The 19,023-nt window shown below is 44.2% G+C and overlaps 1 protein-coding gene across 1 annotated transcript in view; it reads right to left on the bottom strand.

Moving 5' to 3' along the window:
- Positions 1-19,023, bottom strand: part of LOC128635707 (alpha-2-macroglobulin) — an 806,957-nt gene that overhangs the window by 543,411 nt on the left and 244,523 nt on the right. The window contains exons 12-13 of the mRNA XM_053688833.1: positions 16,963-17,091; positions 740-830 (exon numbers count right to left, since the gene is read on the bottom strand). Coding sequence (XP_053544808.1) covers positions 740-830; positions 16,963-17,091 — 220 coding nt within the window. The remainder of the gene's footprint in view (positions 1-739; positions 831-16,962; positions 17,092-19,023) is intronic.

The following is a 19,023-nucleotide window of genomic DNA, read 5'->3' as shown; positions in this document are numbered from 1 at the left end:
GAGCTTTAACTGGATCATCATTAATTATATTGAAGACTGTTTGCAGTGTGTGAGGAGGGGGGAAGCGATTTGTGGCTTTTTTTTTCCCTTTCTTTCTTCTCCTCCCTATCTCCCCCCTCTCTCGAGTATAAAAATGTGAAATCCCCAACACATTGCAGGGTGAAGTAATTTATGAACTAAGTCTGAATTCATATATTATTATTTTAGTGACTGAAAGCAGCCTTGTAAAGAGTGGCTCTAAACTATTTTTTGCTTTTTTCTTTCCAGTTGTATAAACTGTATAACTGTGTTGGATATAAATAAATAAATAAAAAAGATTACTATATATAGGTATAACTATATACAGATTTATATAGCAATATCTATTTATACATACGTAGAACATATTCTGCTATGTGCAAAACATTGGAATGTGAAATATTTACAGTGCACACAAATATAAATAGATGTGGTCACCCATGTAAAAATAATTTTAAAAATCTAGATGATAAGAGGGCGTGGTCAACCATGCTAATTAATTTACATATGCAGTTAAGTGGGTGTGGTCATCCATATAAACAAATTTGCAGATTTAGCTGGTAAGTAGGTGTGGCCATCTATGAAAATGAGTTTAATGTGACCTCTGAACTCAAACTCTAGGTAGTAATGGTGCATATGAATATTAAGTTGTAATTACTTTTTTTTTTTTTTTTATAAATCCTTACCTTAGTATTTTGTGACAGGTAAATAATATTCTTACCAACTGTTGTTGTCCTTGGTGGAAATGTCGTATAGTCACAGTTAACCTGTGTCTTAATCTCAGAGTTTGTCACTATTTTTATCTGTGTTGCCTACAAATCAAACAATATTTTTAGGGTAAATCTGTGGTTGTTTAAAGGGACAGTCAAGTCCTAATTACACTTTCATGACTCAGATAGGGCATGCAATTTTAACAACTTTCCAATTTACTTTTATCATCAAATTTGCTTTGTTCTCTTGGTATTCTCAGTTGAAAGCTAAACCTAGGTAGGCTCATATGCTAATTTCTAAACCATTGAAGGCCTCCTCTTATCTCAGTGCATTTTGATAGTTTTTACAGGTAGACAGTTCTAGTTCATGTGTGCCATGTAGATATCATTGTGCTTACTCCCATCTAGTGCTCTTGCTTATGTAAAACATTGTTGCAAAACTGCTGCCATATAGCGTTACAGACAGAAAAGGAAGACATTTTGATAATAGAAGTACATTGGAATTTTTTTTTAAAATTGTATGTTCTATCAGAATCATGAAAGAAAAATGTTGGGTTTGGTGTCCCTTTAAGCATTGACGATTCAGACAGAACATGCAATAGAAAACAATTTTCCATTTCATGCCTAGCAAATTAGTTTCATACCCTTGAATGAACCTAGACATGCTCAGTAGGGTGCTCTTCTCTTTAGCCTAGACATGCTCAGTAGGGTGCTCTTCTCTTTAGCCTAGACATGCTCAGTAGGGTGCTCTTGTCTTTAGCCTAGACATGCTCAGTAGGGTGCTCTTCTCTTTAGCCTAGACATGCTCAGTAAGGAGGCTCTTGTCTATAGCCTAGACATGCTCAGTAAGGAGGCTCTTCTCTTTAGCCTAGACATGCTCAGTAGGGTGCTCTTGTCTTTAGCCTAGACATGCTCAGTAAGGAGGCTCTTCTCTTTAGCCTAGACATGCTCAGTAGGGTGCTCTTCTCTTTAGCCTAGACATGCTCAGTAGGGTGCTCTTGTCTTTAGCCTAGACATGCTCAGTAGGGTGCTCTTCTCTTTAGCCTAGACATGCTCAGTACAGAGGCTCTTGTCTTTAGCCTAGACATGCTAAGTAGGGTGCTCTTGTCTATAGCCTAGACATGCTCAGTAAGGAGGCTCTTGTCTTTAGCCTAGACATGCTCAGTAGGGTGCTCTTGTCTTTAGCCTAGACATGCTCAGTAGGGTGCTCTTCTCTTTAGCCTAGACATGCTCAGTAAGGAGGCTCTTGTCTTTAGCCTAGACATGCTCAGTAGGGTGCTCTTCTCTTTAGCCTAGACATGCTCAGTAAGGAGGCTCTTGTCTATAGCCTAGACATGCTCAGTAAGGAGGCTCTTCTCTTTAGCCTAGACATGCTCAGTAGGGTGCTCTTGTCTTTAGCCTAGACATGCTCAGTAAGGAGGCTCTTCTCTTTAGCCTAGACATGCTCAGTAGGGTGCTCTTCTCTTTAGCCTAGACATGCTCAGTAGGGTGCTCTTGTCTTTAGCCTAGACATGCTCAGTAGGGTGCTCTTCTCTTTAGCCTAGACATGCTCAGTAGAGAGGCTCTTGTCTTTAGCCTAGACATGCTAAGTAGGGTGCTCTTGTCTATAGCCTAGACATGCTCAGTAAGGAGGCTCTTGTCTTTAGCCTAGACATGCTCAGTAGGGTGCTCTTGTCTTTAGCCTAGACATGCTCAGTAGGGTGCTCTTCTCTTTAGCCTAGACATGCTCAGTAAGGAGGCTCTTCTCTTTAGCCTAGACATGCTCAGTAAGGAGGTTCTTGTCTTTAGCCTAGACATGCTCAGTAGGGTGCTCTTGTCTTTAGCCTAGACATGCTCAGTAAGGTGCTCTTCTCTTTAGCCTAGACATGCTCAGTAAGGAGGCTCTTGTCTTTAGCCTAGACATGCTCAATAGGGTGCTCTTCTCTTTAGCCTAGACATGCTCAGTGGGGTGCTCTTGTCTTTAGCCTAGACATACTCAGTAGGGTGCTCTTGTATTTAGCCTAGACATGCTCAGTAGGGTGCTTTTCTCTTTAGCCTAGACATGCTCAGTAGGGTGCTCTTCTCTTTAGCCTAGACATGCTCAGTAGGGTGCTCTTCTCTTTAGCCTAGACATGCTCAGTAGGGTGCTCTTCTCTTTAGCCTAGACATGTTTAGTAAGGAGGCTCTTGTCTTTAGCCTAGACATGTTTAGTAAGGAGGCTCTTGTCTTTAGCCTAGACATGCTCAGTAGGGTGCTCTTCTCTTTAGCCTAGACATGCTCAGTAGGGTGCTCTTCTCTTTAGCCTAGACATGCTCAGTAGGGTGCTCTTCTCTTTAGCCTAGACATGCTCAGTAAGGAGGCTCTTGTCTATAGCCTAGACATGCTCAGTAAGGAGGCTCTTGTCTTTAGCCTAGACATGCTCAGTAAGGAGGCTCTTGTCTTTAGCCTAGACATGCTCAGTAAGGAGGCTCTTGTCTTTAGCCTAGACATGCTCAGTAGGGTGCTCTTGTCTTTAGACTAGACATGCTCAGTAAGGAGGCTCTTGTCTATAGCCTAGACATGCTCAGTAAGGAGGCTCTTGTCTTTAGCCTAGACATGCTCAGTAAGGAGGCTCTTGTCTATAGCCTAGACATGCTCAGTAAGGAGGCTCTTGTCTTTAGCCTAGACATGCTCAGTAAGGAGGCTCTTGTCTATAGCCTAGACATGCTCAGTAAGGAGGCTCTTGTCTTTAGCCTAGACATGCTCAGTAGGGTGCTCTTCTCTTTAGCCTAGACATGCTCAGTAGGGTGCTCTTCTCTTTAGCCTAGACATGCTCAATAAGGTGCTCTTGTCTTTAGCCTAGACACGCTCAGTAAGGTGCTCTGCTCTTTAGCCTAGACATGCTCAGTAAGGTGCTCTTCTCTTTAGCCTAGACATGCTCAGTAGGGTGCTCTTCTCTTTAGCCTAGAAATGCTCAGTAAGGTGCTCTTGTCTTTAGCCTAGACATGCTCAGTAAGGAGGCTCTTGTCTTTAGCCTAGACATGCTCAGTAAGGAGGCTCTTCTCTTTAGCCTAGACATGCTCAGTAAGGAGGCTCTTGTCTTTAGCCTAGACATGCTCAGTAAGGAGGCTCTTGTCTTTAGCCTAGACATGCTCAGTAGGGTGCTCTTCTCTTTAGCCTAGACATGCTCAGTAAGGAGGCTCTTGTCTTTAGCCTAGACATGCTCAGTAGGGTGCTCTTGTCTTTAGCCTAGACATGCTCAGTAAGGAGGCTCTTGTCTTTAGCCTAGACATGCTCAGTAAGGAGGCTCTTGTCTTTAGCCTAGACATGCTCAGTAAGGAGGCTCTTGTCTTTAGCCTAGACATGCTCAGTAAGGAGGCTCTTGTCTTTAGCCTAGACATGCTCAGTAAGGAAGTTCTTGTCTTTAGCCTAGACATGCTCAGTAAGGTGCTCTTCTCTTTAGCCTAGACATGCTCAGTAAGGAGGCTCTTGTCTTTAGCCTAGACATGCTCAGTAAGGAGGCTCTTGTCTTTAGCCTAGACATGCTCAGTAGGGTGCTCTTCTCTTTAGCCTAGACATGCTCAGTAAGGAGGCTCTTGTCTTTAGCCTAGACATGCTCAGTAAGGAGGCTCTTGTCTTTAGCCTAGACATGCTCAGTAGGGTGCTCTTCTCTTTAGCCTAGACATGCTCAGTAAGGAGGCTCTTGTCTTTAGCCTAGACATGCTCAGTAAGGAGGCTCTTGTCTTTAGCCTAGACATGCTCAGTAAGGAGGCTCTTGTCTTTAGCCTAGACATGCTCAGTAAGGAGGCTCTTGTCTTTAGCCTAGACATGCTCAGTAAGGAAGTTCTTGTCTTTAGCCTAGACATGCTCAGTAAGGAGGTTCTTGTCTTTAGCCTAGACATGCTCAGTAAGGAGGTTCTTGTCTTTAGCCTAGACATGCTCAGTAAGGAGGCTCTTGTTTATAGCCTAGACATGCTCAGTAGGGTGTTCTTGTCTTTAGCATAGACATGCTCAGTAAGGAGGCTCTTGTCTTCAGCCTAGACATGCTCAGTAAGGAGGTTCTTATCTTTAGCCTAGACATGTTTAGTAAGGAGGCTCTTGTCTTTAGCCTAGACATGCTCAGTAAGGAGGCTCTTGTCTTTAGCCTAGACATGCTCAGTAAGGAGGCTCTTGTCTATAGCCTAGACATGCTCAGTAGGGTGCTCTTGTCTTTAGCCTAGACATGTTCAGTAAGGAGGCTCTTGGATTCAGCCTAGACATGCTCAATAAGGAGGCTCTTGTCTTCAGCCTAGACATGTTCAGTAGGGTGCCCTTGTCTTTAGCCTAGACATGCTCAGTAGGGTGCTCTTGTCTTTAGCCTAGACATGCTTAGTAAGGAGGCTCTTTTCTTTAGCCTAGACATGCTCAGAAGGGTGCTCTTGTCTTTAGCCTAGACATGCTCAGTAGGGTGCTCTTGTCTCTAGCCTAGACATGCTCAGTAAGGAGGCTCTTGTCTTTAGCCTAGACATGCTTAGTAGCGTGCTCTTGGATTAAGCCTAGACATGCTCAGTAAGGAGGCTCTTGTCTTCAGAATAGACATGCTCAGTAAGGAGGCTCTTGTCTTTAGCCTAGACATGCTCAGTAGGGTGCTCTTGTCTTAAGCCTAGACATGTTCAGTAAGGTGCTCTTGTCTTTAGCCTAAACATGCTCAGTATGGAGGCTCTTGTCTTTAGCCTAGACATGCTCAGTAGGGTGCTCTTGTCTTTAGCCTAGACATGGTCAGTAAGGAGGCTCTTGTCTTTAGCCTAGACATGCTCAGTAGGGTGCTCTTGTCTTCAGCCTAGACATGCTCAGTAAGGAGGCTCTTGTCTTTAGCCTAGACATGCTCAGTAAGGAGGCTCTTGTCTTTAGCCTAGACATGCTCAGTAGGGTGCTCTTGCCTTTAGCCTAGACATGCTCAGCAAGGAGGCTCTTGTCTTTAGCCTAGACATGCTCAGTAGGGCGCTCTTGTCTTTAGCCTAGACAAACTCAGTAAGGGTGCTCTTGTCTTTAGCCTAGACATGCTCAGTAGGGTGCTCTTGTCTTTAGCCTAGACATGCTCAGTAGGGTGCTCTTGTCTTTAGCCTAGACATGCTCAGTAGGGTGCTCTTGTCTTTAGCCTAGACATGCTCAGTAAGGAGGCTCTTGTCTTTAGCCTAGACATGCTCAGTAAGGTGCTCTTGTCTATAGCCTAGACATGCTCAGTAGGGTGCCCTTGTCTTTAGCCTAGACATGCTCAGTAAGGGTGCTCTTCTCTCTAGCCTAGACATGCTCAGTAGGGTGCTCTTGTCTTTAGCCTAGACATGCTCAGTAGGGTGCTCTTGTCTTTAGCCTAGACATGCTCAGTAAGGAGGCTCTTGTCTTTAGCCTAGACATGCTCAGTAGGGTGCTCTTGTCTTCAGCCTAGACATGCTAAGTAAGGAGGCTCTTGTCTTCAGCCTAGACATGCTCAGTAAGGAGGCTCTTGTCTTTAGCCTAGACATGCTCAGTAGGGTGCGCTTGTCTTTAGCCTAGACATGCTCAGTAGGGTGCTCTTGTCTATAGCCTAGACATGCTCAGTAGGGTGCTCTTGTCTTTAGCCTAGACATGCTCATTAAGGAGGCTTTTATCTTTAGCCTAGACAAGCTCAGTAGGGTGCTCTTGTCCTCAGCCTAGACATGCTCAGTAGGGTGCTCTTGTCTTCAGCCTAGACATGCTCAGTAAGGAGGCTCTTGTCTTCAGCCTAGACATGCTCAGTAAGGAGGTTCTTGTCTTTAGCCTAGACATGCTCAGTAGGGTGCTCTTGTCTTTAGCCTAGACATGCTCAGTAGGGTGCTCTTGTCTATATCCAAGACATGCTCAGTAGGGTGCTTTTGTCTTTAGCCTAGACATGCTCAGTAAGGAGGCTCTTGTCTTCAGCTTAGACATGCTCAGTAAGGAGGCTTTTGACTTAAACCTAGACAAGCTCAGTAGGGTGCTCTTGTCCTCAGCCTAGACATGCTCAGTAGGGTGCTCTTGTCTTAAGCCTAGACATGCTCAGTAGGGTGCTCTTGTCTTTAGCCTAGACATGCTCAGTAGGGTGCTCTTGTCTTTAGCCTAGACATGCTCAGTAAGGAGGCTCTTGTCTATAGCCTAGACATGCTCAGTAGGGTGCTCTTGTCTTTAGCCTAGACATGCTCAGTAGGGTGCTCTTGTCTTTTGCCTAGACATGATAAGTAGGGTGCTCTTGTCTTCAGGCTAGACGTGCTCAGTAAGGAGGCTCTTGTCTTTATCCTAGACATGCTCAGTAAGGAGGCTCTTGTCTTCAGCCTAGACATGCTCAGTAAAGAGGCTCTTGTCTTCAGCCTAGACATGCTCAGTAGGGTGCTCTTGTCTTTAGCCTAGACATGATAAGTAGGGTGCTCTTGTCTTCAGCCTAGACATGCTCAGTAAGGAGGCTCTTGTCTTAAGCCTAGACATGCTCAGTAAGGAGGCTCTTGTCTTCAGCCTAGACATGCTCAGTAGGGTGCTCTTGTCTTTAGCCTAGACATGCTCAGTAAGGAGGCTCTTGTCTTCAGCCTAGACATGCTCTGTAGGGTGCTCTTGTCTTCAGCCTAGACATGCTCAGTAGGGTGCTCTTGTCTTTAGCCTAGACATGCTCAGTAGGATGCTCTTGTCTTTAGCCTAGACATGCTCAGTAGGGTGCTCTTGTCTTTAGCCAAGACATGTTCAGTAGGGTGCTCTTGTCTTTAGCCTAGACATGCTAAGTAGGGTGCTCTTCTTTTCAGCCTAGACATGCTCAGTAGGGTGCTCTTGTCTTTAGCCTAGACATGCTCAGTAGGGTGCTCTTGTCTTTAGCCTAGACATGCTCAGTAGGGGGCTCTTGTCTTTAGCCTAGACATGCTCAGTAGGGTGTTCTTGTCTTTAGCCTAGACATGCTCAGTAAGGAGGCTCCTGTCTTTAGCCTAGACATGCTAAGTAGGGTGCTCTTGTCTTTAGCCTAGTCATGCTTAGAAAGGAGGCTCTTGTCTTTAGCCTAGACATGCTCAGTAGGGTGCTCTTGTCTTTAGCCTAGACATGCTCAGTAGGGTGCTCTTGTCTTTAGCCTAGACATGCTCAGCAGGGTGCTCTTGTCTTTAGCCTAGACATGCTCAGTAGGGTGCTCTTGTCTTTAGCCTAGACATGCTCAGTAGGATGCTCTTGTCTTTAGCCTAGACATGCTCAGTAGTGTGCTCTTGTCTTTAGCCTAGACATGCTAAGTAGGGTGCTCTTGTCTTCAGCCTAGACATGCTCAGTATGGAGGCTCTTGTCTTTAGCATAGACATGCTCAGTAGGGTGCTCTTGTCTTTAGCCTAGACATGCTAAGTAGGGTGCTCTTGTCTTCAGCCTAGACATGCTCAGTATGGAGGCTTTTGTCTTTAGCATAGACATGCTCAGTAGGGTGCTCTTGTCTTTAGCCTAGACATGCTCAGTAGGGTGCTCATTTCTTTTGCCTAGATATGCTCAGTAGGGTGCTCTTGTATTTAGCCTAGACATGCTCAGTAAGGAGGCTCTTGTCTTTAGCCTAGACATGCTCAGTAAGGAGGCTCTTGTCTTTAGCATAGACATGCTAAGTACGGAAGCTCTTGTCTTCAGCCTAGACATGCTCAGTAAGGAGGCTCTTGTTTTCAGCCTAGACATGCTTAGTAAAGAGGCTCTTGTCCTCAGCCTAGACATGCTCAGTAGGGTGCTCTTGTCTTTAGCCTAGACATGATAAGTAGGGTGCGCTTGTCTTTAGCCTAGACATGCTCAGTAAGGAGGCTCTTGTCTTTAGCCTAGACATGCTCAGTAGGGTGCTCTTGTCTTTAGCCTAGACATGCTCAGTAAGGAGGCTCTTGTCTTCAGCTTAGACATGCTCAGTAAGGAGGCTTTTGACTTAAGCCTAGACAAGCTCAGTAGGGTGCTCTTGTCCTCAGCCTAGACATGCTCAGTAGGGTGCTCTTGTCTTAAGCCTAGACATGCTCAGTAAGGAGGCTCTTGTAGTAAGCCTAGACATGCTCAGTAGGGTGCTCTTGTCTTTAGCCTAGACATGCTCAGTAGGGTGCTCTTGCCTTTAGCCTAGACATGCTCAGTAGGGTGCTCTTGTCTTTAGCCTAGACATGCTCAGTAAGGAGGCTCTTGTCTATAGCCTAGACATGCTCAGTAGGGTGCTCTTGTCCTTAGCCTAGACATGCTCAATAGGGTGCTCTTGTCATTAGTCTAGACATGCTCAGTAGGGTGCTCTTGTCTTTTGCCTAGACATGATAAGTAGGGTGCTCTTGTCTTCAGGCTAGACGTGCTCAGTAAGGAGGCTCTTGTCTTTATCCTAGACATGCTCAGTAAGGAGGCTCTTGTCTTCAGCCTAGACATGCTCAGTAAAGAGGCTCTTGTCTTCAGCCTAGACATGCTTAGTAGGGTGCTCTTGTCTTTAGCCTAGACATGATAAATAGGGTGCTCTTGTCTTTAGCCTAGACATGCTCAGTAGGGTGCTCTTGTCTTTAGCCTAGACATGCTCAGTAAGGAGGCTCTTGTCTTTAGCCTAGACATGATAAGTAGGGTGCTCTTGTCTTTAGCCTAGACATGCTCAGTAGGGTGCTCTTGTCTTCAGCCTAGACATGCTCAGTAAGGAGGCTCTTGTCTTAAGCCTAGACATGCTCAGTAAGGAGGCTCTTGTCTTCAGCCTAGACATGCTCAGTAGGGTGCTCTTGTCTTTAGCCTAGACATGCTCAGTAAGGAGGCTCTTGTCTTCAGCCTAGACATGCTCTGTAGGGTGCTCTTGTCTTCAGCCTAGACATGCTCAGTAGGGTGCTCTTGTCTTTAGCCTAGACATGCTCAGTAGGATGCTCTTGTCTTTAGCCTAGACATGCTCAGTAGGGTGCTCTTGTCTTTAGCCAAGACATGTTCAGTAGGGTGCTCTTGTCTTTAGCCTAGACATGCTAAGTAGGGTGCTCTTCTTTTCAGCCTAGACATGCTCAGTAGGGTGCTCTTGTCTTTAGCCTAGACATGCTCAGTAGGGTGCTCTTGTCTTTAGCCTAGACATGCTCAGTAGGGGGCTCTTGTCTTTAGCCTAGACATGCTCAGTAGGGTGTTCTTGTCTTTAGCCTAGACATGCTCAGTAAGGAGGCTCCTGTCTTTAGCCTAGACATGCTAAGTAGGGTGCTCTTTAGCCTAGACATGTCTTTAGCCTATACATGCTCCGTAGGGTGCTCTTGTCTTTCGCCTAGACATGCTCAGTAGGGTGCTCTTGTCTTTAGCCTAGACATGCTAAGTAGGGTGCTCTTGTCTTTAGCCTAGACATGCTTAGAAAGGAGGCTCTTGTCTTTAGCCTAGACATGCTCAGTAGGGTGCTCTTGTCTTTAGCCTAGACATACTCAGTAGGGTGCTCTTGTCTTTAGCCTAGACATGCTCAGTAGGGTGCTCTTGTCTTTAGCCTAGACATGCTCAGCAGGGTGCTCTTGTCTTTAGCCTAGACATGCTCAGTAGGGTGCTCTTGTCTTTAGCCTAGACATGCTCAGTAGGATGCTCTTGTCTTTAGCCTAGACATGCTCAGTAGGGTGCTCTTGGATTAAGCCTAGACATGCTAAGTAGGGTGCTCTTGTCTTCAGCCTAGACACGCTCAGTAAGGTGCTCTGCTCTTTAGCCTAGACATGCTCAGTAGGGTGCTCTTGTCTTTAGCCTAGACACGCTCAGTAAGGTGCTCTGCTCTTTAGCCTAGACATGCTCAGTAGGGTGCTCTTCTCTTTAGCCTAGACATGCTCAGTAGGATGCTCTTGTCTTTAGCCTAGACACGCTCAGTAAGGTGCTCTGCTCTTTAGCCTAGACATGCTCAGTAGGGTGCTCTTGTCTTTAGCCTAGACATGCTCAATAGGGTGCTCTTGTCTTTAGCCTAGACATGCTAAGTAGGGTGCTCTTGTCTTCAGCCTAGACATGCTCAGTAGGGTGCTCATTTCTTTTGCCTAGATATGCTCAGTAGGGTGCTCTTGTATTTAGCCTAGACATGCTCAGTAAGGAGGCTCTTGTCTTTAGCCTAGACATGCTCAGTAAGGAGGCTCTTGTCTTTAGCATAGACATGCTAAGTATGGAAGCTCTTGTCTTCAGCCTAGACATGCTCAGTAAGGAGGCTCTTGTCTTCAGCCTAGACATGCTTAGTAAAGAGGCTCTTGTCTTCAGCCTAGACATGCTCAGTAGGGTGCTCTTGTCTTTAGCCTAGACATGATAAGTAGGGTGCGCTTGTCTTTAGCCTAGACATGCTCAGTAAGGAGGCTCTTGTCTTTAGCCTAGACATGCTCAGTAAGGAGGCTCTTGTCTTTAGCCTAGACATGCTAAGTACGGAAGCTCTTGTCTTCAGCCTAGACATGCTCAGTAAGGAGGCTCTAGTCTTCAGCCTAGACATGGTCAGTAAAGAGGCTCTTGTCTTCAGCCTAGACATGCTCAGTAGGGTGCTCTTGTCTTTAGCCTAGATATGCTCAGTAAGGTGCTCTTGTCTTTAGCCTAGACATGCTAAGTAGGGTGTGCTTATCTTTAGCCTAGACATGCTCAGTAAGGAGGCTCTTGTCTTTAGCCTAGACATGCTCAGAAAGGAGGCTCTTGTCTTTAGCATAGACAAGCTAAGTACGGAAGCTCTTGTCTTCAGACTAGACATGCTCAGTAAGGAGGCTCTTGTCTTCAGCCTAGATATGCTCAGTAAAGAGGCTCTTGTCTTCAGCCTAGACATGCTCAGTAGGGTGCTCTTGTCTTTAGCCTAGACATGATAAGTTGGGTGCACTTGTCTTTAGCCTAGAGATGCTCAGTAAGGAGGCTCTTGTCTTTAGCCTAGACATGCTCAGTAAGGAGGCTCTTGTCTTTAGCCTAGACATGCTAAGTACGGAAGCTCTTGTCCTCAGCCTAGACATGCTCAGTAAAGAGGCTCTTGTCTTCAGCCTAGACATGCTCAGTAGGGTGCTCTTGACTTTAGCCTAGACATGATAAGTAGGGTGCTCTTGTATTCAGCCTAGACATGCTCAGTAGGGTGTTCTTGTCTTTAACCTAGACATGCTCAGTAGGGTGCTCTTGTCTTTAGCCTATAAATAGATATATAAGGAACAGCGCCAAGTGTTCTATCTTAAAGCTCCCTTACAGGTAGTCTTCCCTATGATTACCGTTAAAAATATACAAATAACAAAACAATATAAAGTTTAGGAGCGCTGGAAGCTGAATAAGATAATCTGGAGACTGATAAACAATTTAACAAAAGTACATTTATTTAAAACATAAAGACATTGATAAAAATAATGAAAAGGGTTTTACCATGGGACGTCTCCCTATGTGTTAAAATATGCAATATGTATTAAAACTATTTATAAAATGAGCGCTCTAGTATCCTTTCTAAGAAATTACACCTTAATCTAGCATTAAATTTATCTTATTCCACCTTGATAATTTGTTACCGCAGTATTTATGGCTTTTTTCTTGGTGTTGCTATTTTGATCATAAAGAAACAATGTCTGTTTTCACAATCCAATAAATTGTAATAAAGTAATTAACTTGTTGTAGCAATGTCTCTTGATGTTATTTAAAACTTGCAGAGTTAGCTGTACTTATGATAGTTCGGTGTACATTTATGTATGGGCTTACCGGGTCTTCTGACACTTCTGGGTCTGATGGGATCACAGAGTTTCTTACCGGTGTTTGTTTCTGCCTCTCCTCCTTGTGTAAAGCAAGTATCGCCGATATCGAAACCTAGACCACGCTCCTGAGTGTATGGGTTTCTTTCTCTCTGTCAGCTGGAAGTAACTCTGGCCCCTGTGATTTTGATTCTATTTTTCCCGGGCAGCTTCTTGAGACAGGTGTTTGCGGTGGACGCTTCCAGCGGGTATGTGGGAACTCGGACTTAGAATACAAAGGCCGTTTTCTTTTGAACTTCTTTCCCTCTGCTCCTTTCAAAGCGGGATAGGTACAGTTGATGTCCAGTTCATTCAGGTGTAGAAAACGTCTACGCGTTTCGCCAATAGGCTTTATCAGGACATATATCCGTCTTGATAAAGCCTATTGGCAAAACGCATAGGCGTTTTCTACACCTGAATGAACTGGACATCAACTGTACCTATCCCGCTTTGAAAGGAGCAGAGGGAAAGAAGTTCAAAACAAAATGGCCGTTTGTATTCTAAGTCCGAGTTCCCACATACACGCTGGAAGCGTGCACCGCAAACACCTCTCTCAAGAAGCTGCCCGGGAAAAATAGAATCTAAATCACAGGGGCCCGAGTTACTTCAAGCCGACAGAGAGAAAGAAACCCATACACGCAGGAGCGTGGTCTAGGTTTCGATATCGGCGATACTTGCTTTACACAAGGAGGAGAGGCAGAAACAAACACCGTTAAGAAACACTTGTCTTTAGCCTAGACATGCTCAGTAGGGTGCTCTTGTCTTTATCCTAGACATGCTAAGTAGGGTGCTCTTGTCCTCAGCCTAGACATGCTCAGTAAGGGTGCTCTTGTCTTCAGCCTAGACATGCTAAGTAGGGTGCTCTTGTCTTCAGCCTAGACATGCTCAGTAAGGGTGCTCTTGTCTTCAGCCTAGACATGCTCAGTAGGGTGCTCTTGTCTTTAGCCTAGACATGCTCAGTAGGGTGCCCTTGTCTTTAGCCTAGACATGCTCAGTAGGGTACTCTTGTCTTCAGCCTAGACATGCTTAGAAAGGAGGCTCTTGTCTTTAGCTTAGACATGCTCAGTAGGGTGCTCTTGTCTTTAGCCTAGACATGCTCAGTAGGGTGCTCTTGTCTTTAGCCTAGACATGCTCAGTAGGGTGCTCTTGTCTGTAGCCTAGACATGCTCAGTAGGGTGCTCTTGTCTTCAGCCTAGACATGCTCAGTAAGGGTGCTCTTGTCTTCAGCCTAGACATGCTCAGTAGGGTGCTCTTGTCTTTAGCCTAGACATGCTCAGTAGGGTGCCCTTGTCTTTAGCCTAGACATGCTCAGTAGGGTACTCTTGTCTTTAGCCTAGACATGCTCAGTAGGGTGCTCTTGTCTTTAGCCTAGACATGCTCAGTAGGGTGCTCTTGTCTGTAGCCTAGACATGCTCAGTAGGGTGCTCTTGTCTTTAGCCTAGACATGCTCAGTAGGGTGCTCTTGTCTTTAGCCTAGACATGCTCAGTAGGGTGCTCTTGTCTTTAGCCTAGACATGCTCAGTAGGGTGCTCTTGTCTTTAGCCTAGACATGCTCAGTAGGATGCTCTTGTCTTTAGCCTAGACATGCTCAGTAGGGTGCTCTTGTCTTTAGCCTAGACATGCTCAATAGGGTGCTCTTGTCTTCAGCCTAGACATGCTCAATAGGGTGCTCTTGTCTTTAGCCTAGACATGCTCAATAGGGTGCTCTTGTCTTTAGCCTAGACATGCTCAGTAAGGAGGCTCTTGTCTTTAGCCTAGACATGCTAAGTACGGAAGCTCTTGTCTTCAGCCTGGACATGCTCAGTAAGGAGGCTCTTGTCTTTAGCGTAGACATGCTCAGTAGGGTTCTCTTGTCTTTAGCCTAGACATGCTCAGTAGGGTGCTCTTGTCTTCAGCCTAGACATGCTTAGTAAGGAGGCTCTTGTCTTTAGCCTAGACATGCTCAGTAGGTTGCTCTTGTCTTTAGCCTAGACATTCTCAGTAGGGTGCTCTTGTCTTCAGCCTAGACATGCTCAGTATGGTGCTCTTGTCTTTAGCCTAGACATGCTAAGTAGGGTGCTCTCGTCCTCAGCCTAGACATGTTCAGTAAGGGTGATCTTGTCTTTAGCCTAGACATGCTAAGTAGGGTGCTCTCGTCCTCAGCCTAGACATGTTCAGTAAGGGTGATCTTGTCTTCAGCCTAGACATGCTAAGTAGGGTGCTCTTGTCTTCAGCCTAGACATGCTCAGTAAGGATGCTCTTGTCTTCAGCCTAGACATGCTCAGTAGGGTGCTCTTGTATTTAGCCTAGACATGCTCAGTAGGGTGCTCTTGTCTTTAGCCCAGACATGGTAAGTAGGGTGCCCTTGTCTTTAGCCTAGACATGCTCAGTAACGAGGCTCTTGTCTTCAGTCTAGACATGCTCAGTAAGGAGGCTCTTGTCTTCAGTATAGACATGCTAAGTAGGGACCTAGGGTGCTCTTGTCTTCAGCTTAGACATGCTCAGTAAGGGTGCCCTTGTCTTTAGCCTAGACATGCTAAGTAGGGTGCTCTTGTCTTTAGCCTAGACATTCAAAATAGGGTGCTCTCATCCTCAGCCTAGACATGCTCAGTAAGGGTGCTCTTGTCTTTAGCCTAGACATGCTAAGTAGGGAGCTCTTGTCTTTAGCCTAGACATGCTAAGTAGGGTGCTCTTGTCTTTAGCCTAGATATGCTAAGTAGGGTGCTCTTGTCTTCAGCCTAGACATGCTAAGTAGGGTGCTCTTGTCTTCTTCCTAGATATGCTCAGTAAGGAGGTTTTTGTCTTCAGCGTAGACATGCTCAGTAAGGAGGCTCTTGTCTTCAGCCTAGACATGCTCAGTAGGGTGCTCTTGTAACAAGGGGGGGTTCTAATCTTGTTGATTGTGTTTATAAGCTGTTTTACAGCATCAAATACACCTTTTTCAACATCAGAGTGATCAGAATCAAAACAATAGCACAATAGATCAGCGATCAAAACAATAGCACAATTTCTGTATTGGAAAATATCATAGCAAAGCGGATATCAGAGAATTCACCCATTTGATGAATGGACAGCTTCGACTCCGGCAATCACATTCCATCTGAGAACAATAATTATTGACTAAAGATGCCAACAAATTTAACACATCCAATTAATGAGCTAAAGGCCCTTTGTTAATTGTTCAACACCCACTGGTTGAACAATAACTCACATCTGACAAAAGATAGCAATATCGGCCACAGATCTGCGCTTGACCTGAAAAACAAGATGGTGCCACTCATGGCAGGAATAGTTACAGCCCTTTTTGAGGATGATTGAAGCACACCAAATGAAACAATAAACCAAACACGCCATCAGCTTCAATTACACAAAATGGAAAACCATAAAGAAAAATTATCTATAACACAGTTGTGAAATCAATAGATAGAAATACCAATAAATACCTATCAGTACATTATAAAACACACACATACTCATATAACCTCAATAACCTAATATAGGAATCAGTCACTGACAAGGGCCGTGTTACTTGCGCGGTGCGGAGAAGATGCAGAGAGAGAGGAGATTGTATTTCTTTAGTGTATTGCATCTTGTGTTGGTGACCGACAGTCTTTATCGTACGTTAACTTTGCCACTTTGCAACTTTTCTGCTAAATGGAGATATAATCTAGATGGAGTTGTCAAGCTCAGTTGAGTTGAACTTGGTAGGATTGTGGTCATTTTGAGTAAAAACTTAACAGCCAATCCTGTTTATCCGAAATCCAACAATAATTTGGGAAAGAATTGACCATAATGTTTGTATAAGTGTTGTACATTATTGAAAACACCGCCGCCATAGAATACTATTTCTATAGAGTGGACAGCTTTATAGAAGAGTTTTTTTTTTTTATCAATGCATTTCTCTGATGCCGGTATCATTTACAATGGACCTCGTTCTATGCAACTGAAAGTGAGACAATGCGGCCCTATTGATTATAATGGAAATTAACTCGCAACTCAGTGATGAAGAACAGGAGCAAATCATTATGAATTTTTTTAATGTTTGACTTGAGATATTGCAGCAAGTTTTCTAAGCAAGATATTAGTTTTAATAAGTTGTTTTCATTTAATCAAGACCATTATATATTGTATTTGCTATTTCAGCTTATGTAGCATCTTGAATTCAGTGTCTAAATTATTCAATGTAATGAGCACTACTGATGAGCGAATGTGGTGAAAGTGCAATTCGCTTGATAGAACAAATGGTCCTGTGGACATTTATTTTGGACAAGAGATTGTTGAAAAGAAGAAAAAGCCACTAAAATTCGGTAAATGCTAATTCCACTTTTTTTGAATGTTACTTCAGTTTTCAAATGTTCATACTTAGATCAAAATTTTGAATGTAACATTCAATTTAACAAATACTATTCAGAAGTTCAATAGTTCAAGTGGTAGGGAATTTAGTAAATTGATACATAATAGATACAAATATATTGATTTTGATTTTTCTATTTCAAATATTACATACTTAAAATATATTAATTTAAAGAGAGCGTTATAAACACCATTACATTAAAATAATGTTAGGATGTTGTACAAACATTCAAAATTCGAAACAAACAAATTGTGTTAAAATTTGATTACTTTAATGAATGTTACAAAACCCTAATGAGCGCGCATACCTCAAATAAGCTATACACATCTTCCTTATTCCTGGGGAAATGATGAAACCACTGAAAACAATGATTCTCTGGGTCCCGAATTCTGTAGTCATATTCTTTACTATGACGTGTTGGGAAAAGATTGTAAACCTATAGGAAAGAATAAAAATAATTAATTAAAGCATAAACTAAGTAGTAAAGGACTATTTTATTATCTTTTTTTACAAATATAATCCTGGGGATAATTGGGTTTGGGTGGGGTAAGTCTGATATTTTCTCGAACATACATAATTTAGCCAGATAATTTAGCTGGTAGTAATTCTAATTTAATGCAGGATAACATGGGGGTTTTATTGTTTACACCATGTACCAGTTTTTTTAGCCTTTTGTGTACGGTTACTTTATATCCTTCTAGAGATATGGTCACCAGACCTGTACACAATACACAAGATGAGTCCTGACTAGTGATTTGTAAAGTGACTTAAGTACAACACTTTACCTGCTGCTAATACCCCTCCCTATAAATCCAGCATCTACTGACCTTAGATACTGCTAATATCTCTTCCTATAAACACCGCACCTACTGACCTTACCTGCTGCTAATAACTCTTCCTATACACCCAGCACCTACTGACCTTACCTGCTACTAATACCTCTTCCTATACACCCAGCACCTACTGACCTTACCTGCTGCTAATACCTCTTCCTATACACCCAGCACCTACTGACCTTACCTGCTGCTAATACCTCTTCCTATACACCCAGCACCTACTGACCTTACCTGCTGCTAATACCTCTTCCTATACACCCAGCACTTACTGACCTTACCTGCTGCTAATACCTCTTCCTATACACCCAGCACCTACTGACCTTACCTGCTGCTAATAACTCTTCCTATACACCCAGCACCTACTGACCTTACCTGCTGCTAATACCTCTTCCTATACACACAGCACCTACTGACCTTACCTGCTGCTAATACCTCTTCCTATACACCCAGCACCTACTGACCTTACTTACTGCTAATACCTCTTCCTATACACCCAGCACCTACTGACCTTACCTGCTGCTAATACCTCTTCCTATACACCCAGCACCTACTGACCTTACCTGCTGCTAATATCTCTTCCTATACACCCAGCACCTACTGACCTTACCTGCTGCTAATACCTCTTCCTATACACTCAGCACCTACTGACCTTACCTGCTGCTAATAGCTCTTCCTATACACCCAGCACCTACTGACCTTACCTGCTGCTAATACGTCTTCCTATACACCCAGCACCTACTGACCTTACCTGCTGCTAATACCTCTTCCTATACACCCAGCACCTACTGACTGGGTGTATAGGAAGAGGTATTAGCAGTAGGTAAGGTCAGTAGGTGCTGGGTGTATAGGAGGAGGTATTAGCAGCAGGTAAGGTCAGTAGGTGCTGGGTGTATAGGAAGAGGTATTATCAGCAGGTAAGGTCAGTAGGTGCTGGGTGTATAGGAAGAGGTATTAGCAGCAGGTAAGGTCAGCAGATGCTGGGTGTATGGGAAGAGATATTAGTAGCAGGTAAGGTCAGTAGGTGCTGGGTGTATAGGAAGAGGTATTAGCAGCAGGTAAGGTCAGTAGGTGCTGGGTGTATAGGAAGAGGTATTAGCAGCAGGTAAGGTCAGCAGATGCTGGGTGTATGGGAAGAGATATTAGTAGCAGGTAAGGTCAGTAGGTGCTGGGTGTATAGGAAGAGGTATTAGCAGCAGGTAAGTTTAGTAGGTGCTGGGTGTATAGGAATAGGTATTAGCAGCAGGTAAGGTCAGTAGGATGCTGGGTGTATAGGAAGAGGTATTAGCAGCAAGTAAGGTCAGTAGGTACTGGGTGTATACGAAGAGGTATTAGCAGCAGGTAAGGTCAGCAGATTCTGGGTGTATGGGAAGAGATATTAGCAGCAGGTAAGGTCAGTAGGTGCTGGATGTATAGGAAGAGGTATTAGGAGCAGGTAAGGTCAGTAGGTGCTGGATGTATAGGAAGAGGTATTAGCAGCAGGTAAGGTTAGTAGGTGCTGGGTGTATAGGAAGAGGTATTAGCAGCAGGTAAGG

This window comes from Bombina bombina, chromosome 7 (genome assembly GCF_027579735.1).
Source record: "Bombina bombina isolate aBomBom1 chromosome 7, aBomBom1.pri, whole genome shotgun sequence".
NCBI lineage: Eukaryota > Metazoa > Chordata > Amphibia > Anura > Bombinatoridae > Bombina > Bombina bombina.
This window is presented reverse-complemented; position numbering and strand designations above follow the sequence as displayed.